The sequence below is a fragment of the Lutra lutra genome, chromosome 15 (genome assembly GCF_902655055.1).
Source record: "Lutra lutra chromosome 15, mLutLut1.2, whole genome shotgun sequence".
NCBI lineage: Eukaryota > Metazoa > Chordata > Mammalia > Carnivora > Mustelidae > Lutra > Lutra lutra.
The window spans coordinates 69423950-69444312 of NC_062292.1; the positions used below are offsets into that span (position 1 = coordinate 69423950).

At 54.2% G+C, this 20363-nt stretch overlaps 2 protein-coding genes and 1 pseudogene across 11 annotated transcripts in view; 2 read left to right on the plus strand and 1 right to left on the minus strand.

The window, feature by feature from the left end:
• The first annotated feature begins 81 nt into the window (after nucleotides 1–81).
• Nucleotides 82–7079, plus strand: CFAP141 (cilia and flagella associated protein 141). Its single transcript, XM_047704219.1, has 4 exons — nucleotides 82–604; nucleotides 855–895; nucleotides 6185–6314; nucleotides 6856–7079. The coding sequence occupies exons 1-4, from the start codon at nucleotides 287–289 to the stop codon at nucleotides 6955–6957; spliced, it is 591 nt and encodes a 196-aa protein (XP_047560175.1). The 5' UTR covers nucleotides 82–286; the 3' UTR covers nucleotides 6958–7079.
• On the minus strand, nucleotides 3015–3796 carry LOC125085660 (ubiquitin-conjugating enzyme E2 C-like; annotated as a pseudogene).
• Nucleotides 7080–12280: 5201 nt separating the features above from the next.
• The window catches only part of TPM3 (tropomyosin 3), a 30417-nt gene continuing 22334 nt past the window's right edge, over nucleotides 12281–20363 (plus strand). For 3 of the 10 annotated variants that reach the window (XM_047704207.1, XM_047704205.1, XM_047704206.1), the window contains exon 1: nucleotides 18590–18811. In XM_047704207.1, coding sequence (XP_047560163.1) covers nucleotides 18680–18811 — 132 coding nt within the window. In that variant the 5' untranslated portion in view covers nucleotides 18590–18679. Of the gene's footprint in view, nucleotides 12497–13212; nucleotides 13339–18589; nucleotides 18812–20363 lie in introns of those variants that run through there. The other 7 variants (XM_047704203.1, XM_047704199.1, XM_047704201.1 and 4 more) reach the window with 6 other exon arrangements.

Sequence of the window (20363 nt, forward strand, 5' to 3'; positions counted from 1 at the left end):
CCCAGGACCCTGGGATCATGACCTGAACGAAAGGCTGACGTTTAATGACTGAACTACCCAGGTGCCCCATTTTTTTTTTTTAATTCGAGACAGAATGTACATGTGCATGAGCCGGGGGAGGGCAGAGAGAGAGAAGCAGACTCCCCACTGAAAGCAGAGCCCAATGTGGGACTCAGTCTCCTGCCCCCTGAGATCATGACCTGAACCGAAATCAAAAGTCAGATGCTTACCCGACTGAGCCACCCAGGTGCCCTGTAGTTGCCTTCTAATGAAACAGGCATAGGATATGTCCTTTGGACTTAGGGTCATGCCGGGACCCCACAGAAGGAACCTTAAAATAGGAACTTTGGTCCTTACCCTTAGAATTGCCTCTGTCACTGATAGAAGGCAGGACAACCAGGATTCTCTTAAGCTCTCCCGGGTAACGAGCGAGGTGACCAATCAAGTCCGAGGCGTGGGGTATGTTGTTGGAGGTGAACGTGTTGCTATGACTACTGAATCCTGGGTGACCGACCAGCAGAAGGGAGATCCTGTTTCATGTCCTGAACCTGCGTCCCGCCAGCTTGTAGACATGTCTGTGGGAAAGGTGACAAAAGCCGAAGAGGTGCGCAGAGCTGGAAGGGGGCTGGGTTGGCCAGAGGCAGTTCCCTGAGGGGCCCCTGAGGTAATGGCTGGCTGCTGCATACCAGCTCTTCCCTGCATGATTTCTTTGGTCTGTTCTGAAAGGAGTAGTGCTCTTGCTCTCACGTCCCCGAGGAAGTGACCGTTCCCTGTCAGCAGAGAGGTCCATGTGAAGGGTGCGCGGGCCGGGTGCTGGACATCAAGCCAGACGAGCAACTTGCCTTTTTCTGCAGGATTTTCAAAGGGTCCTGGGATTTAAGAAGATGGCTGACAGGTAGTTTCTATTTCTATCCCTTCCCTTGCCCCTCAACTTGATCTTGTCACCCTCGTGTCCCCCCTGCAGCCACCTCTCAGATACCATCCTTGTCTGGGACTCCTCAAGAAGGAACCAGGTGTGTGGGGGGCAGAAGCAGCCCTTTGCAGGGACGGCCTCCCAGAGCCCCTAGGTCGTGCTACCCGCACGGTGCTTTTATTATCTGTCTGCCTGTTGCCTGAAGGAAAATCAGATAAAGTTTGTGTTCATTTTTTTAAGTAAAATGCAAGTATCTGTTGTGTTGATCATGTGATAGGTGTGCGGTGTGTACGTGGTGAGTGAGGAGATGAAGCTGTGTGTCTCTCCGTCACCTGGGAGCTTTTTGAAACACAGGTGCTCAGGTCTTAACCCTAAAGACACTGCCTGCGGTGGCCTGGGATCAGGTAGGAGAGGCCCATTTTTAAAGGTTTCACAGGTTATTAATATATAATTAATACCAGGAGCCAGTAAGGACATGAGGGAGCAAGTGCATGTCATTTTAGTGGGAGTCCTGACTCATGGTGCCTTTTTACAAAGACACGATGAAATCTATCAAAACTGAAGATCTCAAAATTCACATCTCAGAACCGGCAACGGTACATCTGGTCGGCCTGACACACGCGCACCTTCCGGAGCTGTAGAAGGTGCCGCTCCAGGTGCTCCAGACGGCCTCGCTGGCAGAAGTGGGAAAGGGGCGCCCGGCGGGCTCGGTGGGTAGAGCAGGCAACTCTTGATCTCCAGGTGGTGAGCTGGGTGTAGAGATGACTTCAAAAGAAATAAACCAAAAAAAATTAAAAAGTACAAGCTGTCTAGCTGGCAAAATTAGGACATAAACATACTAGCCAGCCTTTACACAGGAAGAAGCAAATCTCTATGTGCCGGTAGGAAAAGTCCAAATTGTTAAGTAATACAACTTATGTAACCATATGGATTCATAGTAAAAAGGTAATAATACTATTCTTACTGGTATATGATAGAAAAATTTTCGGGGCACCTGGGTGGCTCAGTGGGTTAAGCCCCTGCCTTCAGCTCAGGTCATGATCTCAGGGTCCTGGGATCGAGCCCCGCATCGTGCTCTCTGCTAGGCGGGGAGCCTGCTTCCCCTCTTTTCTCTGCCTGCCTCTGCCTACTTGTGATCTCTGTCAAATAAATAAAGATCTTTAAAAAAAATTTTTTTCTGGAAAATATACACAAGAAACATAACTGTTGAGAAGTGGGGCATAAAAAGCTTTCACTTCTCATTTCATATATTTAATGTTAATATATAATTAACATGTATAGTATAATAATATATAACAATATATCATTAATATATTCACTTATTTGAGGAAGGGAGAGGGAGAAGCAGAGGGAGAGAAAGAACCCCCGCGGGCCCCACAGGGAACCCATCGTGGGGCTCAGTCTCACACCCTGAGACCGTGACCTGAGCTGAATTCAAGAATCGGACACTCAATTAATTGAGCCACACAGGCACCGCAGAGATTATATTTTATTTATTTTTAAGATTTTATTTATTTCTTTGACAGAGATCACAAGTAGGCAGACAGGAAGAAGCAGGGGCGGGGGGGGGGGGCTCCATCCCAGGACCCTGAGACCATGACCTGAGCCGAAGGCAGAGGCTTAACCCACTGAGCCACCCAGGCGCCCCAGAGATTTTATTTTTTTTTTTTAAAGATTTTATTTATTTATTTGTCAGAGAGAGAGAGGGAGAGAGCGAGCTCAGGCAGACAGAGTGGCAGGCAGAGGCAGAGGGAGAAGCAGGCTCCCTGCTGAGCAAGGAGCCCGATGTGGGACTCGATCCCAGGACGCTGGGATCATGACCTGAGCCGAAGGCAGCTGCTTAACCAACTGAGCCACCCAGGCGTCCCCAGAGATTTTATTTTTAAGTAATCTCTACACCCAGCGTGGGGCTTCAACTTCCAACCCCAGGATCAAGAGTCACGTGCTCACTACTGAGCCATCCAAGCATCTATTTTTTTTTTAAAACCCAGTGTATTTATTGAATAGATTCATCACAAGGGTTCAACCAAAGACTTAATTAAAAAAAAAAAAAAAAAAAGAAACAAAAAAAAAAAGGATACCACAGCTTAAGAAACAAAATCCTAGACAGAAACGAAGGAAAGGACAGAACATCTAAGGAAGCAATGAAAAGACAAGGAGAGAGGCTGCACGGGGTTCCTGGCCAGAGACCCGCTTTGAGCAGGTTTCTTGCAGAGACTTCTCAAAGGCTATGGCTTTTTCTAGAGCTCGCTAACCAAAGGGCTATGGATGTTGGTTTCTTCTAATGGGTTCTGGACAGACAGCAGGATGGTCCTGATATCACCCAGGGCAGAACTTGTCCTTCAGGATGTGTAGGCAGATGCTGCCCTGGATGTCCATGCTGGGGTGCTAGCAGGACGGGAGGCACTTGACCATGGGGGCATTATAAGTGGAACCACTGGGGAAACCCAAAGAACTTACACCTCACGTCTTCATAGACTTGGCCAACTGCTCCACGATGGGCCCCACCCGTTTGAAAAAGGTCTGATTCAGGGAAGGCAGAGATTCCTTTCCTGCCAGACATCATGAGGGTCATCAGCTGCTGCTGTAGCCTCTTGCCCACGGGACCCTGGGCGGCACCCTGCTCTGGGTTTGGCTCCTTTGCTGGCCGCAGCAACGCTGGTGGCAGCTGGGTCTCGGTTCTGGGAGGCCATCCGGGCAGCGTGGGCAGGGAGACAGGAACTTGGGAGAGCACAACTGCAACTGTCATTTTGTGTATTTCTATCTGGGTTTCTTTTTCTACCCTCTGTTAAAAAATCGTTTATTTGTTTCAACCGGGCGGGGCACCTGGCAGGCCCAGTCAGTGAAGCCAATCAACTCTTGGTCTTGGCATTGTGAGTTTCACCCACGAGGGGTGTAGAGAGAACTTAAAAATGAAAATTTCGGAGCGCCTGGGTGACTCAGGGGGTTAAAGCCTCTGCCTTCGGCTCAGGTCATGATCCCAGAGGCCTGGGATGAAGCCCCAAGTCGGGCTCTGCTCAGCGGGGAGCCTGCTTCCTGCTCACCCACCCCCAGCCCCCGGGCAGCCCCCCGCCTGCCTCTCTGCCCACTTGTCATCTCTGTCAAATAAATAAATAAAAATCTTTAAAAAAAAAAATTTAAAATAAATAAATAAATAAAAATTCTGAAAAGGGGCGCCTGGGTGGCTCCGTTGGTTAAGCAGCTGCCTTCAGCTCAGGTCATGATCCCAGCATCCTGGGATCGAGTCCCGCATCGGGCTCCTTGTTCTGTGGCGAGCCTGCTTCTCCCTCTGCCCTTGTCTGCCACTCTGTCTGCCGGTGCTCGCTCTCTCTCTCTCTGACAAATAAATAAATAAAATCTTTAAAAAAAAAAATTCTGAAAAAATCTTGAAGGGCCACCTGGATGGCTCAGTTGGTTACATGTCAGACTCCTGATTTTGGCTCATGTTGAGATCTCAAGGTCTTGATGAGGAGGGAGCAGAAGGGAAGAGGAGGACAAAGCTCAGTTCGGTGGGTCCGTGAAACATCCCTTAGGCAGTCCTGGCGGCTCTGAAGGGAGGGAAGGAAAACAAACGGTTCAACTTACAGCGATCACACCCTTCACACCCGGGAGGATGGGAGTCTCCCTCAGTTTACAATGCCTTAGTGATTTACAAGAAAAAAGCATTATTATCAATAACCTAACTTCCAGGGGGAAACTCCCAACTGTCTTCCTGTTAATGGCTTGCTAGAGGGAAAAACCTTAACTTGACAAAGGCGAGGCCTCCAGTATCTTGTAGGATCTCTTTAGCATATGAAAGTCCTTTTGAAAACCTCCCTGAACTCCCAAGTATATACTCAGCCAGTCCTCACACCGCTCCACCGCCCTCCCCTGCAATAATAAAACCGCCCTTTGTACCAGAGACAGATCAAGGGTTCTTCCTTGGGAATTCTTTCTTGGGACGCCTGAGTGGCTCAGTCGTTTGAGCCTTGAGCGGCTGCCTTTAGCTTAGGTCATGGCCCAGAGTCCTGGGATCGAGTCCTGAATCAGGCTCCTTACTCTGGGGGGGCCTACTTCTCTCTCTCCCTCCGCCTGCCGCTCTGCCTGTTTGTGCGCGTGCTTTCTCTGTCTCTCTCTCTGACAAATAAAATCTTAAAAGAAAAAAAAAATTCTTTCTTGGCAGTTGGCTTAAGACATCACTAAACATTCTGAAACTACATCAGGGAGCTTGACCCCCCGCCCATGTCAGGCTCTGGACTTGGGGTGGAATCTGCTTAAGATTCTCTCCAGGGGTGCCCGGGTGGCTCAGTGGGTTAAAGCCTCTGCCTTCTGCTCAGGTCATGATCTCGGGGTCCTGGGATCGAGCCCCGGCTGGTTCCCCCTCTCTTCTCTGCTCGCCTCTCTGCCTACTTGTGATCTCTGTCTGTGACAAATGAATAAATAAAATCTTTAAAAAAAAGATTTTCTCTCTCCTCCCACTCTGCCCCTCCCCCATGAAAAAAATTGAAAATAAAATATTTAAAAAATTTTTTCAACAGGGTTTACCCAAGTAGAGCGTGTGTGTGCGTGTGCGTGTGCGTGTGTGTGTGTGTAAGAAATACTCCTCTTACGTGTTAGGGGTACCCGGGTGGTTCAGTCTGTTAAGTGGCTGACTTTTGATTTGGGCTCTGGACCTGATCTCCAAGTCCTGGGCATCAAGTCCCAAGTCAGGCTCTGTGCGCAGCGTGGAGTCTGCTCGTCCCTCTCACGCTGTTCCTACCCCTCCTCTCTCTCTCTCTCTCTCAAATAAATGAAGTCTTTAAAAAAAAAAAAAAAGCAACCTTGGAGACGCTGGCTCAGGTGGTGGCACGTCCACCTCTTGGTCTTGGGTTTGTGGGCTTGAGCCCCACACTGGGTATAGAGATCGCTTAAAAATAAAATCTAAAAAACAAAACCTTAGCAAATGATTCCAGAATGTGTCTAGCTAAGGTTGAGGATCAGGGTATAACAGAAGGTATCAATTCTTAGACAGGATTTGATACCCATACCTGCCACTAAGTGACCGACCTTGGGCAGCTCACCTGAACTTTGTTTCCCTGTGGCACAATGCAGACGCTGGTTTCTGTGACAGTCATCTGTCGTGATGATTAAATGGCTCCTTCAACACATCCCAGGTTCCAAGTTAGCTCCGGTTACCCTTTCAAGGAGCTCGCTGTCCTCGGACACTGGCCGGAGGCCCTGGGCCTCACCAAGGGGTTTTGTGTCTCCACTCCCAACTAACCCATCCGGCTCCTACCTCTGTCCCTGGGGCAGGTGGCGAAACTCGCACGCTCGCTGTCTGTGGCAGACGACACTCAGCCAGAGGAGAAACCTGAACGCTACCGTGAGGTTGCAGGACACCCTGGGACAGGAGTTGGCGCTGGCCAACAAGCAACTCCTGATGGTGAGTTCTAGCAAGGGGGACCAGAAGGCTCATCCGTCACTGCCCTGTGCTGATGCCCACTGGGCTCCCAGACTCTGAGTTGCTGCCATCAATTGCCCACCTTATCTGCGATGTTCCAGAGCAGCGACTCTTTCATTAAATGCCTCCTCTCGTTCAGCCGCAGGTGGCACCTTCTCAGGTCGCAGAGGGCGGGCTAGTCCTTGCTCCCCTCATCTCAGTGTGCAGCACCTGCCTCTTAGAGACGCCCTCTCCCCGGAGTCCCAGTTGCCCGCATGATGTCATCTTTGTACCCCAGGGGCCCAGCAGAGCTCACCGTTCACGGTGCTCTCGGTCGCTGTCTGCTGGACACGGGGCTTTGACCGTGGAGGAAACGTGGGTGGGCCTTCCCTGCCACGGGCAGCCACCACGCTACTGCCCAGCTTTTTGTCACAGCTAAGCGCCAACCGAAGAGGACGCACGCCGGAGAGCCAGCAGGGGGAGGGCGAGAGCGAGGGTCCGCGGAAGGCCAGCCTCACTCTCCGTCCCCCTCCCCCGCCCGCAGGCCCGGCGGGCGGCCCTGCGCGCGCTGCTGGAAGCGGAGCATCGCCGGTGGCAGCGGGAGCTCGGCGAGGGCGGCAGAGCGCGCTTCGTGGAGAGACTCTGAGCGCATGTGGAGCTGCTCGGAGCGGCTCGCGCGCGGACAGACGCTCGTCCCTCGGTCCCGAGTCTCCGTTTCTCCGAACAGTGTTAATTCGTGGCCATAAATCCGAAAACAGCTCCCTGGGTCGTGCTCCTGCCTCTCAGGCCTCACTTCTCTGGTCGCGTCCGTCTGGGACCCGCCGCTCGGCGCGCGGCCGCGTGTCGGGAGGCCCGGGTCAGCCGGTCGGGAGGCCCAGGACAGGTCTCTCTCCCCTGGACCCGAATTCCTACCTCCCCACCACCCCGCAAACGGACAAGGTCCCGAACCGAGGTGTCAGGGAGGCGAGGCCGGTGGGCCGGCGGTCCGGGAAGCGAGGAGCAGTGCGGTTTGCGGGGCCGTCCGGAGCGCGTTACGGCCGGAGCACCCAGCGCCCGCAGAGCTCCGCAGAGCGCCGGCCGGTCACGCGCGTCCGGAGCCCCCCCCGAGCTCTGCTCACGAAGATCCACTTTCCATAAAATGAGATCCCAGGCCTGGGAGCTCCCTGTTGCGCAGCCAGTGACGAGGGTGACGGGGGTGACAGGTGAGGGGGCACCACCTGGCTCGCTTCCCCGGTCCCTCACGTGCCGTCTGCATCCTCACTGCCCCCTCGTGCTGTCCACACGGATCCGGCCCCGCCCTCCGTTCCGCGGGGCTGTGCGCACCGCAGGCCTCCCACCTCCCCTTCCCCGCCCCGCGCCCGCCCGCCAGCGTGCGTTTTCTGCTCCGCGTCCCGCCGAGGGTCCCAGAGAGCCAGCGGGTGCAGAGGAGGGTACGGGTTAGAGTCAGGTGTGGGCTCAGAGTCCGGTTTCATCCCTTAAGAGTCACTTTCTGTAAGTTACTTCTCTGAACCTTAGTTTCCTCTTCTGAAAGTGGGGAAAATAACACCCCTGTCACAGGGGCTTTATGAGAATGAAATAACGTAAGGTGTGTAGAAAGCAAGCTTAGTGCGTGCCCAACAGCGGGTACCCTCCCTTTCCCTCTCAGACTTCCCTGTGACCCAGGCAGACCCTTCGCAGGCCCCTCTCCAGCCCCTGGCCACACTCTATGCAGCCAAGTTGTCCCTGATGCCATGCCCGCCTCTCCAGCCTGGGCATCCATTCGTCAGCCAGCTGCGGTCAGCCCCGCTTCCCAAGCATCTTTAGTCAATGACAAGCTCTTGTACCAACAAGACATGGGGCTCATGGGCTGGGTGGGGGGCAGACGTGGACAAGGAAGGCAGGTGACGGGCTCCTGGGTGGCATAGTCGGTTGAGCATCTGACTGCTTGATTTCCTCACAGGTCATGGTCTCAGGCTTGTGAGAGCCAACCCTGCGTCCTCAGCAGGGAGTCTGCTTAGGATTCCCTCCCCCTGCCTCTCCCCCTCCCCTCCACTCCCTAGAAAGAGAAGGAAGGAAGGGAGGGAGGGAGGGGTGGTGACCCTGTTCTAAGGGACAGAACCAGGAGCATGTGGCCTGGATCTGACCCCCAGCCTGAGGCTAGGTCTCCCACGTGACCTGTCCCCCATGGCTCCCACGTGACCTGTCCCCCATGGCTCCCACGTCCCTCCCATGTCTGTCATCCACCTGCGGCCGCCTCCTAGCCGGTTCTGCGGCTCCCATTCTCCGGGAGAGCCTGGACTCGGGGGAGCACAGCGGATCTAGGAGAGCCTGGCCTCTGGAGACCACAGCGGATCCGGCTTTGAACCCTGTGCCTACCGCTTACTGCACGCGTGGCTTGGGGCGAGTTGCCTTGAGTCACAGTTCCTTGTTGATAAAATGGAGACGATGCCTCCCATCACACGTAGCACATAATGTCCAATGCCATAATGACGATTTCCTGCCCTAGGATATTTCTTTCCCTCTTCATTTCCCTGCGTCTCCTGGCTGCTCCCCACCCACCACCACACTCTTTCAGCAATTTCTTCATTTCTCTTTCCTCTGTCCACTGGGACCCACAGGACACCCCGCCCCCTTTGCCTTGATCCCTGACCTTGGCCTCTCTCCCCAGGGCTTGTCAGTGCCAGGCTGGCTCCTGTATTGGCAGGTTGGCCCGTCGGGAGCCCATCTCCTCTGATCCCCTCCACCGGTTCTGTCTGCTCTCATCACATCAACTGAGGGTTTCAGCCCATCACACCCATCCATCCCGTCTTCCTCTACGGCTGCTGCCTCGCCTGTCTGCTCTGGCTCAGAGGGGCTCAGCCTTGTTCGAAATGGCTGCACAGAAGCCACTCCAGGAGAGCTAGAAAGATGCCATCAATGCTTCTGCTTCGTTATGCCCCAAAGTCAAAGCCTCCTAAGAAAACCTCTCCTCTTGTACGTCAATACTATTCCGTCTCGGCCTCATCCTTTTACCTCCTGCTCATCGTTCCCCAGCCTCTGGTTTGCCAGGGAAATCAAAGTTCCCGGAGAAGGAAACTAAATGTGGGGGTAAGGGTAGGAAAGATGGTCACAAGCAAAACTTACACATCCCCAGTACGAGCCATGAAGTAGCGAGGACATAAGACAACAGCACAGGGCCACCATGGGCTTGGAGACCCTTTTGTCTGTCTTCCCCTGGGCGGCCAGAGCCACACAACAGGAATCAACTAGGGCTTTGGACAAACTATTGATTCCGATCAAGGGCACTGTGGGGTTGCTGTCTGTGTTGCAGGGGGGCGGGAATCCAGACTGATGGGAGCAAGGACACATGGAACAAGCCCGGGGCTGAAGCACAGCACACTCCTCCCACCGCTGCACTTGCACCCAAGCCCCCTGCCCACCCAGCGAGGCTATAACTTGGGCTCTTTTCTGCCTCCTCACAGTGGTGAGGAGCATCAGCCCACCACAGAACAGTCAACAGACCTGATCCTCTTCAGAAGAGAAAATCCCCCAGAAAGGAACACGGCTGGATCCCCATGAGGGCAGACCCTTAGAGAAGCCAGGCCAGGAGTTCTCAGTGTAAAATCCCCAGAAGAGAAGAGCCCTAAGGATGGCGGGCTGCCTCCCGGCAGAGTGGGGCCCTTCCCTTGAGTCCATCCTGCCGGGCCGGAGAGACAAGACATCTATCTGCTCTGGAGCCCAGGCTGGAGGCTACCAAGGAGACAGGTCACTCTTCTCTTCTGGACATCCAAGGGTGACTTTAAGGATGCCTGGAAGACATGGGGAGAAGGTGAGAAGGGACAAGGTGATGGGAGGAAGCAGCCGAACTTTCTCGAAGTTCCTCAGGGCTACTTCTCCGTAATACTTAGGAACAGGAGGAGTCCGGGAGGGCGTCAGCTCAAAGGCTCTCAGCGGTCTGCTGGGGGTGATCTGGAAGGTCGGGAGTTCTGTTGGAGAGGTGAAGCAGGGTGTGCAAGCTGCCTACCCCCTCCCCCGGAAAGCCTCAGAGCAGTGGGAAGGAGGTTGAGGACAGCAGGTGGCCGGGCCGGCTCTCAGCGCTGTGGTCGTGACATCAGTGGGAGAAGCTCTGTGTGGGAGCCCTGAGAAAGGATAGGTGCCCGGACGTGGAGCCCTGCCAGACATGCTTCCTGGTTTAGGCGAACGTGATCCAGCAAAGGCCAGGCACCGACAGGGAGGGGTGACGCAGGGACAGCACAAGTCACCAGAGTAAGAGCCAGCTGTCTTGGGAGGGGAAGAGCAGGGGGCAGTGTCCTTCCTCAAGGAGATGGCTTGCCATCCAGCCATGCTTGGCGGCTGGAGGGGAGGAAGGGAGATGACCCCCGAGGCTCTCCTGCCTGTTTCTGTGTGATATGTTTGATATTCGGTTGTTTAATTAGGAACCAACTAAATATCGAACATATTCTTACAGAGGTGGGCAATTTGGCATCAGCCTCTGGGGCTCTGGGGCTCCTTTACCCAACCTCATCTCTCCAAGACCCTTTGGAAAAGCAGTGGTGGCGGCGACTCCGTGCATTTTAGTCCTAAGCTGGAAGCTAGTGTGGGAGCACGAGAGCCGGAATTTGAAGATCGAATCTCCCTGCATCTTTCCTGTATACCGGAAGGGATGTTTCTCTGACCTTTTGTCCTTGTACTTTTTCCCCTGCTTCTCTCCCTCACCCCACTTGAAGTTCTGGGAGAGCTTTCCAGATACCAACCCTCCCGGTTTACTCTGTATCCTCTGTATCCAACACTCCCCACACCCATGTTAACTGCTGCGTCCCGTCCCTGGGACCTCCTTGCTCCTCGCTCACGCATCCCGCATGGAGGGTCTTCGGCTTCTCTGCTTTCCTTCAGGATGAATCGATGGTCTCTCTGCCCATACCTCTAGTGACTGGAAGCTCTCACGAGTGGGCTCCAGTTTTGCCCTCTGACCCGGTGGGGGTCTCAGTTACCCCGCTGCTGGGACTTAGTGCTACCAGGAGCTAGTGATCCTTGACATAATGACTAGCTAGAGCCCCTCGCACTCCTCTCCGATGGCCCACCTTGTCACCTTGAGCGGGGCCCACCTCTCCCCTGGCGCCCCAGGATCAGTTGCCACCTGTCAGTAACAGGCTCCGAGTGGAGGAATGACCTGGTCTAGGGAGGCCCGGGAGAACAGAGATGGTGATGAAGACATACATGCTGCGAGCATGGCAGTGGGTTGGGCGGGGGTCAGGAGGAAGCCGGGAGCAGGCAGAGTGGACAGCGGGCAGAGCTTGGCTGGGGGGGCAGGGAAGTTCTACTTAAAGATCACAGTGGGCAAACAGAGGGCATGATCCAACCCAGATGACGGGGACCCTCCCCTGCTTCTCTCCCTCACTCCACTTGAAATTCTGGGAGAGCTTTCCAGATACCAACCCTCTCGGTTTACTCCAACCCTGTGGCTCTAGAGGAGGAGGAATGAGGTCTCCCTGCCAATTAGAGACTCTGGAAATAGCACAGTAACTTGATCTGGGGATCCGGGGGAATTGTCGAGGATCATGAGTGACCTCCCTCTTCACTGGAGCTCAAGCTTCCTGAACACTGGGAATCAAAAGGTAGAATTCAGCCAACGGAGTCTGACCGCCACCCAACACAGGCAGGGGGAGGTGTGGGGAAACAGAAGGACACTCTGGGGGAGAACCACTGATCTGGAATTGCCCAAGTACCCTTCTCTATTTCAGTGTTCTCCCCTGCCCTTGCCTTTTAGAACACCCAGAGAGCTGCCCTGAGAGTGGAAAGTTTCAGGGTCAGGAAGAACCTCTACCCTCCCCCACTTTCCATTGTCTAAAATCAGCCTCAGCTGTTCCCTAATTCTTCTTTGCTGGTGATGTCAGTCCATCAAAGTGTCTCACCCTGCGCTCCCCCGGGAGAACAATAACGGGATGGAAGGAGCTAGAAAGACCATATTAGGAACCAGAGGTGGAGCCAGGAGTAGGGATAAAGGCTTAAGGCTGGGGGACTCCTAGTCGGTCAGGCAGCAGCCCCTCCTCTCTGCCCTCAGTCTCCAGTTCTCCGGTGCTCACAGGTCAGCTCACCAACAGCCACTGCTCACAATGGAGGCCATCAAGAAAAAGATGCAGATGTTGAAGCTGGACAAGGAGAATGCTCTGGACCGGGCCGAACAAGCCGAAGCTGAGCAGAAGCAGGCGGAAGAGAGGAGTAAGCAGGTGGGCGCTCGTCAGCTTCTCTTCCCTGCTGGCGGGCAAGACTGGCAGGTGGAGAGCTCTCGTGGGAGAGGCAGTGAGCACCTGTGTCTGCTTGTTCTTTGGGTGGGAGGCACCCTCTTCTTTCCTAACCTCCCTGGATAGACAGAGAACATCTAGGGTGTTTGCCCCAGACGGCCTGCATGACCTTGGGAAAGCCAGTAGCCCCCTTTGAGCCATGGTGTGTCTGCTGGATCTAAATGGGGTGGGGGGATCATGTTTTGGGAGGACCCGATTTCTAGAGGAAAAGGTGGGAGCTTGGCACGTAGCATCTCTTTTCCCTTAAAAAACATTTTTTTAAAGATGGTATTTTTAAGTTATCTCTACGTCCAACGTGGGGCTTGAACCTACATCCCTGACATCGAGAGTCACATAGCTCTACTGACGGAGCCGGCCTTAACTGGAGTCACAGGCACCTACTCCCTACGACATTTCCCATCCCAGGGTCTTCGAGGAAAATCCAGCAGGGCTTGGTCATCTTAGGGTCAGAGATCCCAGGGTCACATGTCAAGGCACAAGTCCTGGGACAGTTGGCTGGGAGTGGCTGGGGAGAAAGTGTGTCTCTTTTGGATTGGTAACATCGAGGCTGGGTTCAGAGGCCGGTCAGGGCCCAGGAGCCCCGGGTCTGAGCTGGCCCCATTGTGTGCATGTCTTGTGTGTGACTGCTGGGGCTCCCACAGCTGGAGGACGAGCTGGCGGCCATGCAGAAGAAGCTGAAAGGGACGGAGGACGAGCTGGACAAGTATTCTGAAGCGCTGAAGGACGCCCAGGAGAAGCTGGAGCTGGCGGAGAAGAAGGCCGCTGACGTGAGTGCTGGAGAGGTGGAAGGGGTTTGGTCCACGCGTGCAGAGCGCCGCACTGGTAGGACTTCGTCCCAAACACACTTGCACACGTGCATACGTGGGGGTTCAGAGAGCGGAGACGCACACACATGCATTTCGGCATATAATCTTATATGAGCCGACACACTCTAACGGCACGCACGTTTGTTCTTAAACACAGGGAGAAGTCTGATGTTTGTCTCACCTTCCACCCAGGAATTTTATAGGTTTCTCAGGACCCAAGCAAAGGAGTCCAGACTGCTCTCACTTTTCCCACTCCCTCCCCCGTGCCACATTCTTAGCCTTTGTGTCCAAGACTTGGCGCAGAGGTCTGTGTATTAATAGGGAAACTCTCATCTCTCAACTGCCCCATGGAGCCGGCTCTGATTTCACAATGGGACAAAAGAGGTCACACTGACCCTGGCCCTATATGGCTTTATTTATCAGGGCTACTGTGTCTGCCCTACTGCTGCTGAGAGGCCGCACCGAGCACCGTTCCTAGGGCAGCAGAGAGGTTTTCTGAGAGACTGTGGTAAAGCAAGAAGGAACCCTATGGGGTAAGAGTGTCACCACCAGACCTTACTCTGTGGCACTGGTTCTGTGACTCAGCTTCTCTAGGCTCAGGGTTGGATTTTCCCAACCAAACACAAATTAAAATTCTTTTTTCCACTTCATGTTTGCCCTAGCACCACCTACTTCCCTCTATCTTCAAACTCGAAGATTAGCACAATGACAAATGAGAGGCTACAGAGGAAAGATGTTGGGAAGAAAAGCGACATAACAGCAACAAAAAAATGTCCTGATATTGACGGAAATACCATCAACTCTTAGCACTAAGTTAACAGGAAAATACAAGCACATATTTTTGTTTAGTTATTTTTTTTTTTTTTAAAGATTTTATTTATTTATTTGACAGACAGAGATCACAGGTAGGCAGAGAGGCAGGCAGAGAGAGGAAGGGAAGCAGGCTCCCTGCTGAGCAAAGAGCCTGATGTGGGGCTCGATCCCAGGACCCTGGGATCATGACCTGAGCCGAAGGCAGAGGCTTTAACCCTCTGAGCCACCCAGGCGCCCCTTGTTTAGTTATTTTAAGTAGGCTTCATACCCAGTGTGAGGCTGGCATTCACGACCCTGAGGTCAAGAGTTTTAACCTCCACCGACTAAGTTGGCGGTGTGCCCCCAAGGAGCACAGAATTTTTTTTTTTTCCTTTTAAGATTTTATTTATTTGACAGAGATCACAAGTAGGCAGAGAGGCAGGCAGAGAGAGAGAGAGGAGGAAGCAGACCACTGCTGAGCAGAGCACCCGATGTGGGGCTCGATCCCAGGACCCTGAGACTATGACCTGAGCTGAAGGCAGACGCCCAACCCATTGAGCCCTCCAGGCACCCTGAGCACATACTTTTTAAAATCACATTTGGGGGGGCGCCTGGGTGGCTCAGTGGGTTAAGGCCTCTGCCTTCAGCTCAGGTCATGATCCCAGGTCCTGGGTTCGAGCCCCGCATCGGGCTTTCTGCTCAGCGGGGAGCCTGCTTCCTCCTCTGTCTCTGCCTGCCTCTCTGCTTACTTGTGATTTCTCTCTGTCAAATAAATAAATAAAATCTTTAAAAAAAAAAAATCACATTTGGTTTTGGCAAAGAGTTGGAGACACAACGTGGGCCATTCACAAATGCTTCCAAACCCTCACGTGGGGCCTCCGCTGTAAGGTCTCTCATCTCCTCTTTGGCTTTTTGGCACTTTCAGGGGTCAGGGAACATGGTGAGGGTTGTTGAATGTGTCATACCGGAGGCCAGAGGTAAAGTAGATCATATACATTATACATATACATAGTTTCCGAAGTTTAGTCCCCTGCGAACTATTCATTCTCCCTTCCTAGAAAACTGCTGGAAAACTGCAATGAACGCAGGTTACCTCCAGAGCTTTGGGCAAATGCCTGACGGCCTGCGGGAATTGACTGGCTAGGGTTCCAGGTACACATGGACAGGGCTCTCGGACTCCAATGGACCGATCTAGGGACAGGAATTTTCTCAAACCAGCACAGTGCCAGGTTAATGACAGTTTTGCGAGATGTTGGCTGATGGCCCTCAGGGAGAGTCTGGAGGCTGCAAGGAGCATGCGGGATGGAGGAGGTAGTCCTCCTGTCTAGGGCAGGGAGAACAACAAAGTGGAACCTTAGGTCTTTCCACTTCATGTTTGCCCTAGAAAGATCAGAGGCTTTAGACAATACCTCAGTTTTATTTGGAAGATAAAGGAATTTCCCGAGGATGAATTCTGTCTGTCCTAAGCTGTTGCAAATGTGCTGAACACACACTCTCGTCCCCACCTGGATGGCGTGGACTTGGTAGATTCACTCGGAAGGAATTTCTCCTCTTTGTATAGGAACTCATCAAAACCCACTTCAGTATGTAATATGAGGGTAGAAAAACTCATTTAAATCCCCCCCCGCCCAACTGGTAGCTTTCCTTACAAGTCAGTAAGTGCCCGCAGAGGTGTGCTGGGGAACAAGAAACGGAAGAGGGTTTCTTTCCTCAAAGCTGGGGTCAGCAACTCCCACTTGTAAGGTGAATCCTGTCACAGCCTAGTTCTGTAGAGTTTTACTGGCACAACATGATATGCCCATCACTTACATATCCTCTCTCATCTTCCTCCCGACCAGGGAACAGTCACCACACCCCCAGGGCCCGCAAAGCCAGAAAAACTGACAGTCTGGTCTTTTACAGAAAAAGGCGGGAGATTCCTGCCTCCAAGGATCAAAGAAGGAAAGTGTTTATAGGAATTGAGAAAAGGGCTGAATAAGGAGTAGGCAGCAAGGTTTAAAGTCGAGAGCAAGGGTCAGAGTCATCAGCAACATGATAGTTGTATTTTGTGGGGAAGGGCACCCTGTCCCATACAATTGGCCAAGCCCTTCGCAGTCCAGCTTCCACCTTTGAGATGAACAAACAGAGCATAGGACTTTGATGCAGAGGTAAAGGGAAGAGGAGGAGAGGGAGTCAGTCAGTGAGTGCATGTTCACACAGTGAGTTCTGGCTATCTGAGAAGCTCTTCCGGAAAGCACAGGATTTCCTGGATTGCTTGAACAAAGAAAGGGCAAAGGGTTGGCAAGGTAGGTCTAAACTTCAGTTTTTCCTCCCTGAATTTTCCCGAGGTCCTTTTGTAAAGAACTGCAACACAACCAGGTAACATCTGCCATTTTAACCATTTTTAAGTGTACACTTCAGTGGCAGTAAGAACACAGTGCTATACGAGGTCTAAGGTCCTCTCAACCCGAGGTGAAGTCAGAAGCTAATTAGCGTAAAACAAGGGGAAAGAAGAGTGTAATGTTTGGAACATAGGGTCATACCAGACATGGAAGGGGTGGGAGATAAGAGCCAGGGATGGACAGATACACCTGCTGATATATTGTTGTATTGTTGGTCACCAGGAAAATAATAGCACTGGGTCTCTTGCTGCCCATCCATCATGCCTTTAAAGGGTATCAGGAGTCAATCCACCTGTTTCCCTGGATCAAGAGAAGATTATCTGTTCACATCTACCAGCTTCAGGAATGCGGTGGTGCTCTTAGCAGCCTTGGGTTTGTCTTGGATAAGGTCTCCCGCAACTTCACGAGGACAAAGGGAGGTAAACAGTGCCCCCTGCTGATGGCCACCCAGATGACAACGTCTCATTTCTGCTTCCATAGTCTCTCAGATCAGATTTCTCCAAAAAGAGATGGAAAATTCTTAGGCCATTAGGGTAGAGTTTACCAAGGTTCAGAACCTTGTTCTTCCTCCCAAATTCCTGGGAGTGGGAGAGAGAAACCAGTATACAGCTTAATCTATCAAGCAAATTACTTACTGTCTCAATTGCTTCCTCTCAACAGGCTCATTGCTTTGTACTTTTTAAGATTTTTATTATTTAGTTTGTAAGAAGTTTATTAAGTGAAGACACAGAAAAAGCTCTCTAGAGTGAGAGGGGTCCTTGGGTTGCCAATGAGGGCCTTTAGTGTTGGTCTTTTGTAGAAAGCTAACCAGGAAACTTAAATCCTTTTACCGTCTCATTGAGAGCACCTTCAACAGCTTCCTTCCTTTTTAGGGGCTGGTTGCTCTTTGTGGGTCACAGGTGATTATCATAAAGGGCAGGGTGGTCCGATCGGTCCCCTTATCTCTGGTTTCTCCACACCACCACATTTGCTCAGTATTTTTAAGAGGAAGCAGGGAAGACAGAGCCTGTGCAGGAGCGTCCTCGGGACCAGGCACCGAGGGCAGCACCTATCTTACCCACCAGCCCTCTCCGCAGTCAGGATTCTCAACTCGAAGTGCTCTCCGGCCCGTAATTCGGAGGGAAGGAGAGCTGCACCGGAGGGGCCCTCTGTTCTGAGGGCTCGCTGGGAAGCAGGCGTGCAGACGAAGGGCGGGGATGGCACAATTTCCAGGTGTCTCTGCTCTTGCGCTTCCGAGAATCCTGCATGGCGGTGTCGGAGAGGCAGTTTCCAAATCCCAAACAGCTCTTCAGGGCACCGCAGAGCAGCCGTGGCCGCGGACCGGGGCCGCACCACTGAGCAGAGGGTCTCCTGGGGCTGCGGCACGAAGGGCCTGGGAGCAGCGATCCGTCCTAGATGGCTCCTTCCCGGTGAAGCGGGGGCGCAGGACACCCTCTCAGCGGCAGAGGCGCGCAGCGACGACGCCCGACCAGGTTCGAGCGACCGACAGTTGCGGCGGGTAAACCGCACCGACTCTCGAGGGCGCCGGCTAGAGCGCGGCTCCGAGACGGAAGCGGCGCTTCGTTCCTAACGGACGCCCCGCGGAACGAGCAGTGGCCCCGCGGCTTTTCCTCCCACCCCCGATCCCCTCACCCGCTTTCGAGCGGGGGCCGAGGACCCCCGGGCCGACCTGGGAAGGACCGGGCGGAGCGGGGCACTGCGGAGGAGGGGCCCCGCAAGCCCCGGCCCTGGGTGCGGCGAGTGGAAGCAGAGGCACACGCGGCGCTCGGGGCGGGAGGACACAAGGTGCCCCGACCGGTGGGTGGCCGCGGCCGGGCTTGCGGACCCGAGCGCAGCCCGCTAGGCCTGAGCAGCTTCACCGCGACGCTCCCCCCGGTCGCCATGGTAGCTCGCCCCCGGCGCAGCCCCGCCCGCCTTTGCTGGCACCAGAAGGCCCCGCCCCGCGCTTGCGCGGCGGGCTGTCCTCCCGTGGCCCCGCGCGGCAGGGCGCGGCGGCGACGTCACATCCGGGCGGGTGGGCGAGTTCCGGTATTTCAGGGCGGAGCAGGCGGAAGTGGGGGTGAGAAGCGGCTAAAGCGCCGAGCGGAGGAGGCAGGAAGCCGAGCGCGAGCAGGGGCTGGGTGGGCACCATGGCCGGGATCACCACCATCGAGGCGGTGAAGCGCAAGATCCAGGTTCTGCAGCAACAAGCCGATGACGCAGAGGAGAGGGCCGAGCGCCTGCAGCGGGAAGTGGAAGGGGAAAGGCGGGCCCGGGAGCAGGTACGGAGAGGGTGAGGCGTGTGAGGGAGAGCGGGCGCTGCCGCGGCTGGGACCCCGGATGGGGCGGCCCTCGTTCCGCGGCGCAGCGCGGTTCTCCGGCGGCGGCCGACTCGGAGATGAAGTTGGAGCCCGGAGGATGGGTGGGGCTCAGCCGCAGGTGGCCCTGAGGCCGCCGAGGGGGGACCTGGCTGCTCGGCTGAGCAGACTTGACCTTTGAGGGAGTTGAGTCGCTCGGGGCCCGGCAGTGGTTCTCCTCCTCCCTCCCGGCTCATTCATTCAGTCCCTCGGAGCCAGGCGCGGCCGGGGGAGGGGCTCAGCGGCCTCTCCCTCCCCCACTCCTCCGTGAAGGGCGGGGAGGGGTGCGGAATTCGCTCTCTCGTTAGAGGTTTCCGGCCCAGAGGGTGAGATGAGAGGCGGTGGGTGCTTCCCTGGTCTGGGAGGGGCAGGGCCGAGCTTACTGTGCATAGGTGGGGGTGGGGGTGGGGTTGGGAACCGCCGGAAAGCCCCCGGCCTGGCCTGCTGGCAGCTTTTCCGCTCCCCCCTCCTGCTCAGGAAATGAGGCAGCAGTCGGCAGAGAGGAAGCGCGGTGCCCTGCCTGGAGGAGGTAGAGGCCACAGCAGTGCCTCCCATCCTGCGGCCTGGGCTCTTTGCTCTTACGGGGGCAACCGCTAAACCCACCCTGTGGGTCGGCGTGAAGGAGCAGAGGACGAGCTGGTGCCCGCTCGCGGTGCTAGTGCAAACGGACAAGGCAGCGAAACTTGCCGAGCCCTACGCGGGGTGACCTGGAAGGCAGGGACTAATGCCAGGCTCGGGCCTTTATTGCCGAAGTGTGATCAGTGCAAGCTGAACCGGTTAAGAAGCCTTCTTCCAAGCAGAGCTGATAAGCTAGTCGTTGTGGCGGAGAGTCGGTGGAGGGCCGGTTTCTCGCAGGGTTTCTGGTTGACGCCGGCCGCTGCAGACAAAGTTCCAAGTGGCCTCTAGTGATGTGACTCTGTTGCTGTCCCGATTACCCTCCACAGTGGTGGTGGTGCGGGGGGCTTCAGAGATCATTACGTATTTGTTCAACAGAGAGTTGAAACGTAAATGTTGGTGGAATGAGTGGTGATTCTTGAAACTGCTTTCTGTTTAGAAATGGTTCTCTGGTTTTAGCGAGCCATGAGATTTTCCAGGGTGTAGGGTGCATTCCTTGGGTGGAGATGACCTCCTGACTTCAGGCCTTGGTTTTGTTGGAGGATCTCTAGGCTGGAAAGAAAAGTAAGTGTTGGGGCACCTGGGTGGCTCAGTGGTTAAGCCTCTGCCTTCAGCTCAGGTCATGATCTCAGGGTCCTGGGATCGAGTCCCACATCAGGCTCTCTGCTCAGCAGGGAGCCTGCTTCCTCCTCTCTCTCTCTCTCTGCTTGCCTCTCTGCCCACTTGTGATCTCTCTCTGTCAGATAAATAAAATCTTTAAAAAAAAAAAAGAAAAGAAAAGTAAGTGTTGATAAAATTTGAAGACCCAGTGAAGAACTTTTGTGGTTTATTGCCATTCCTTGTTCTTTTCCAGTTAAAAAAA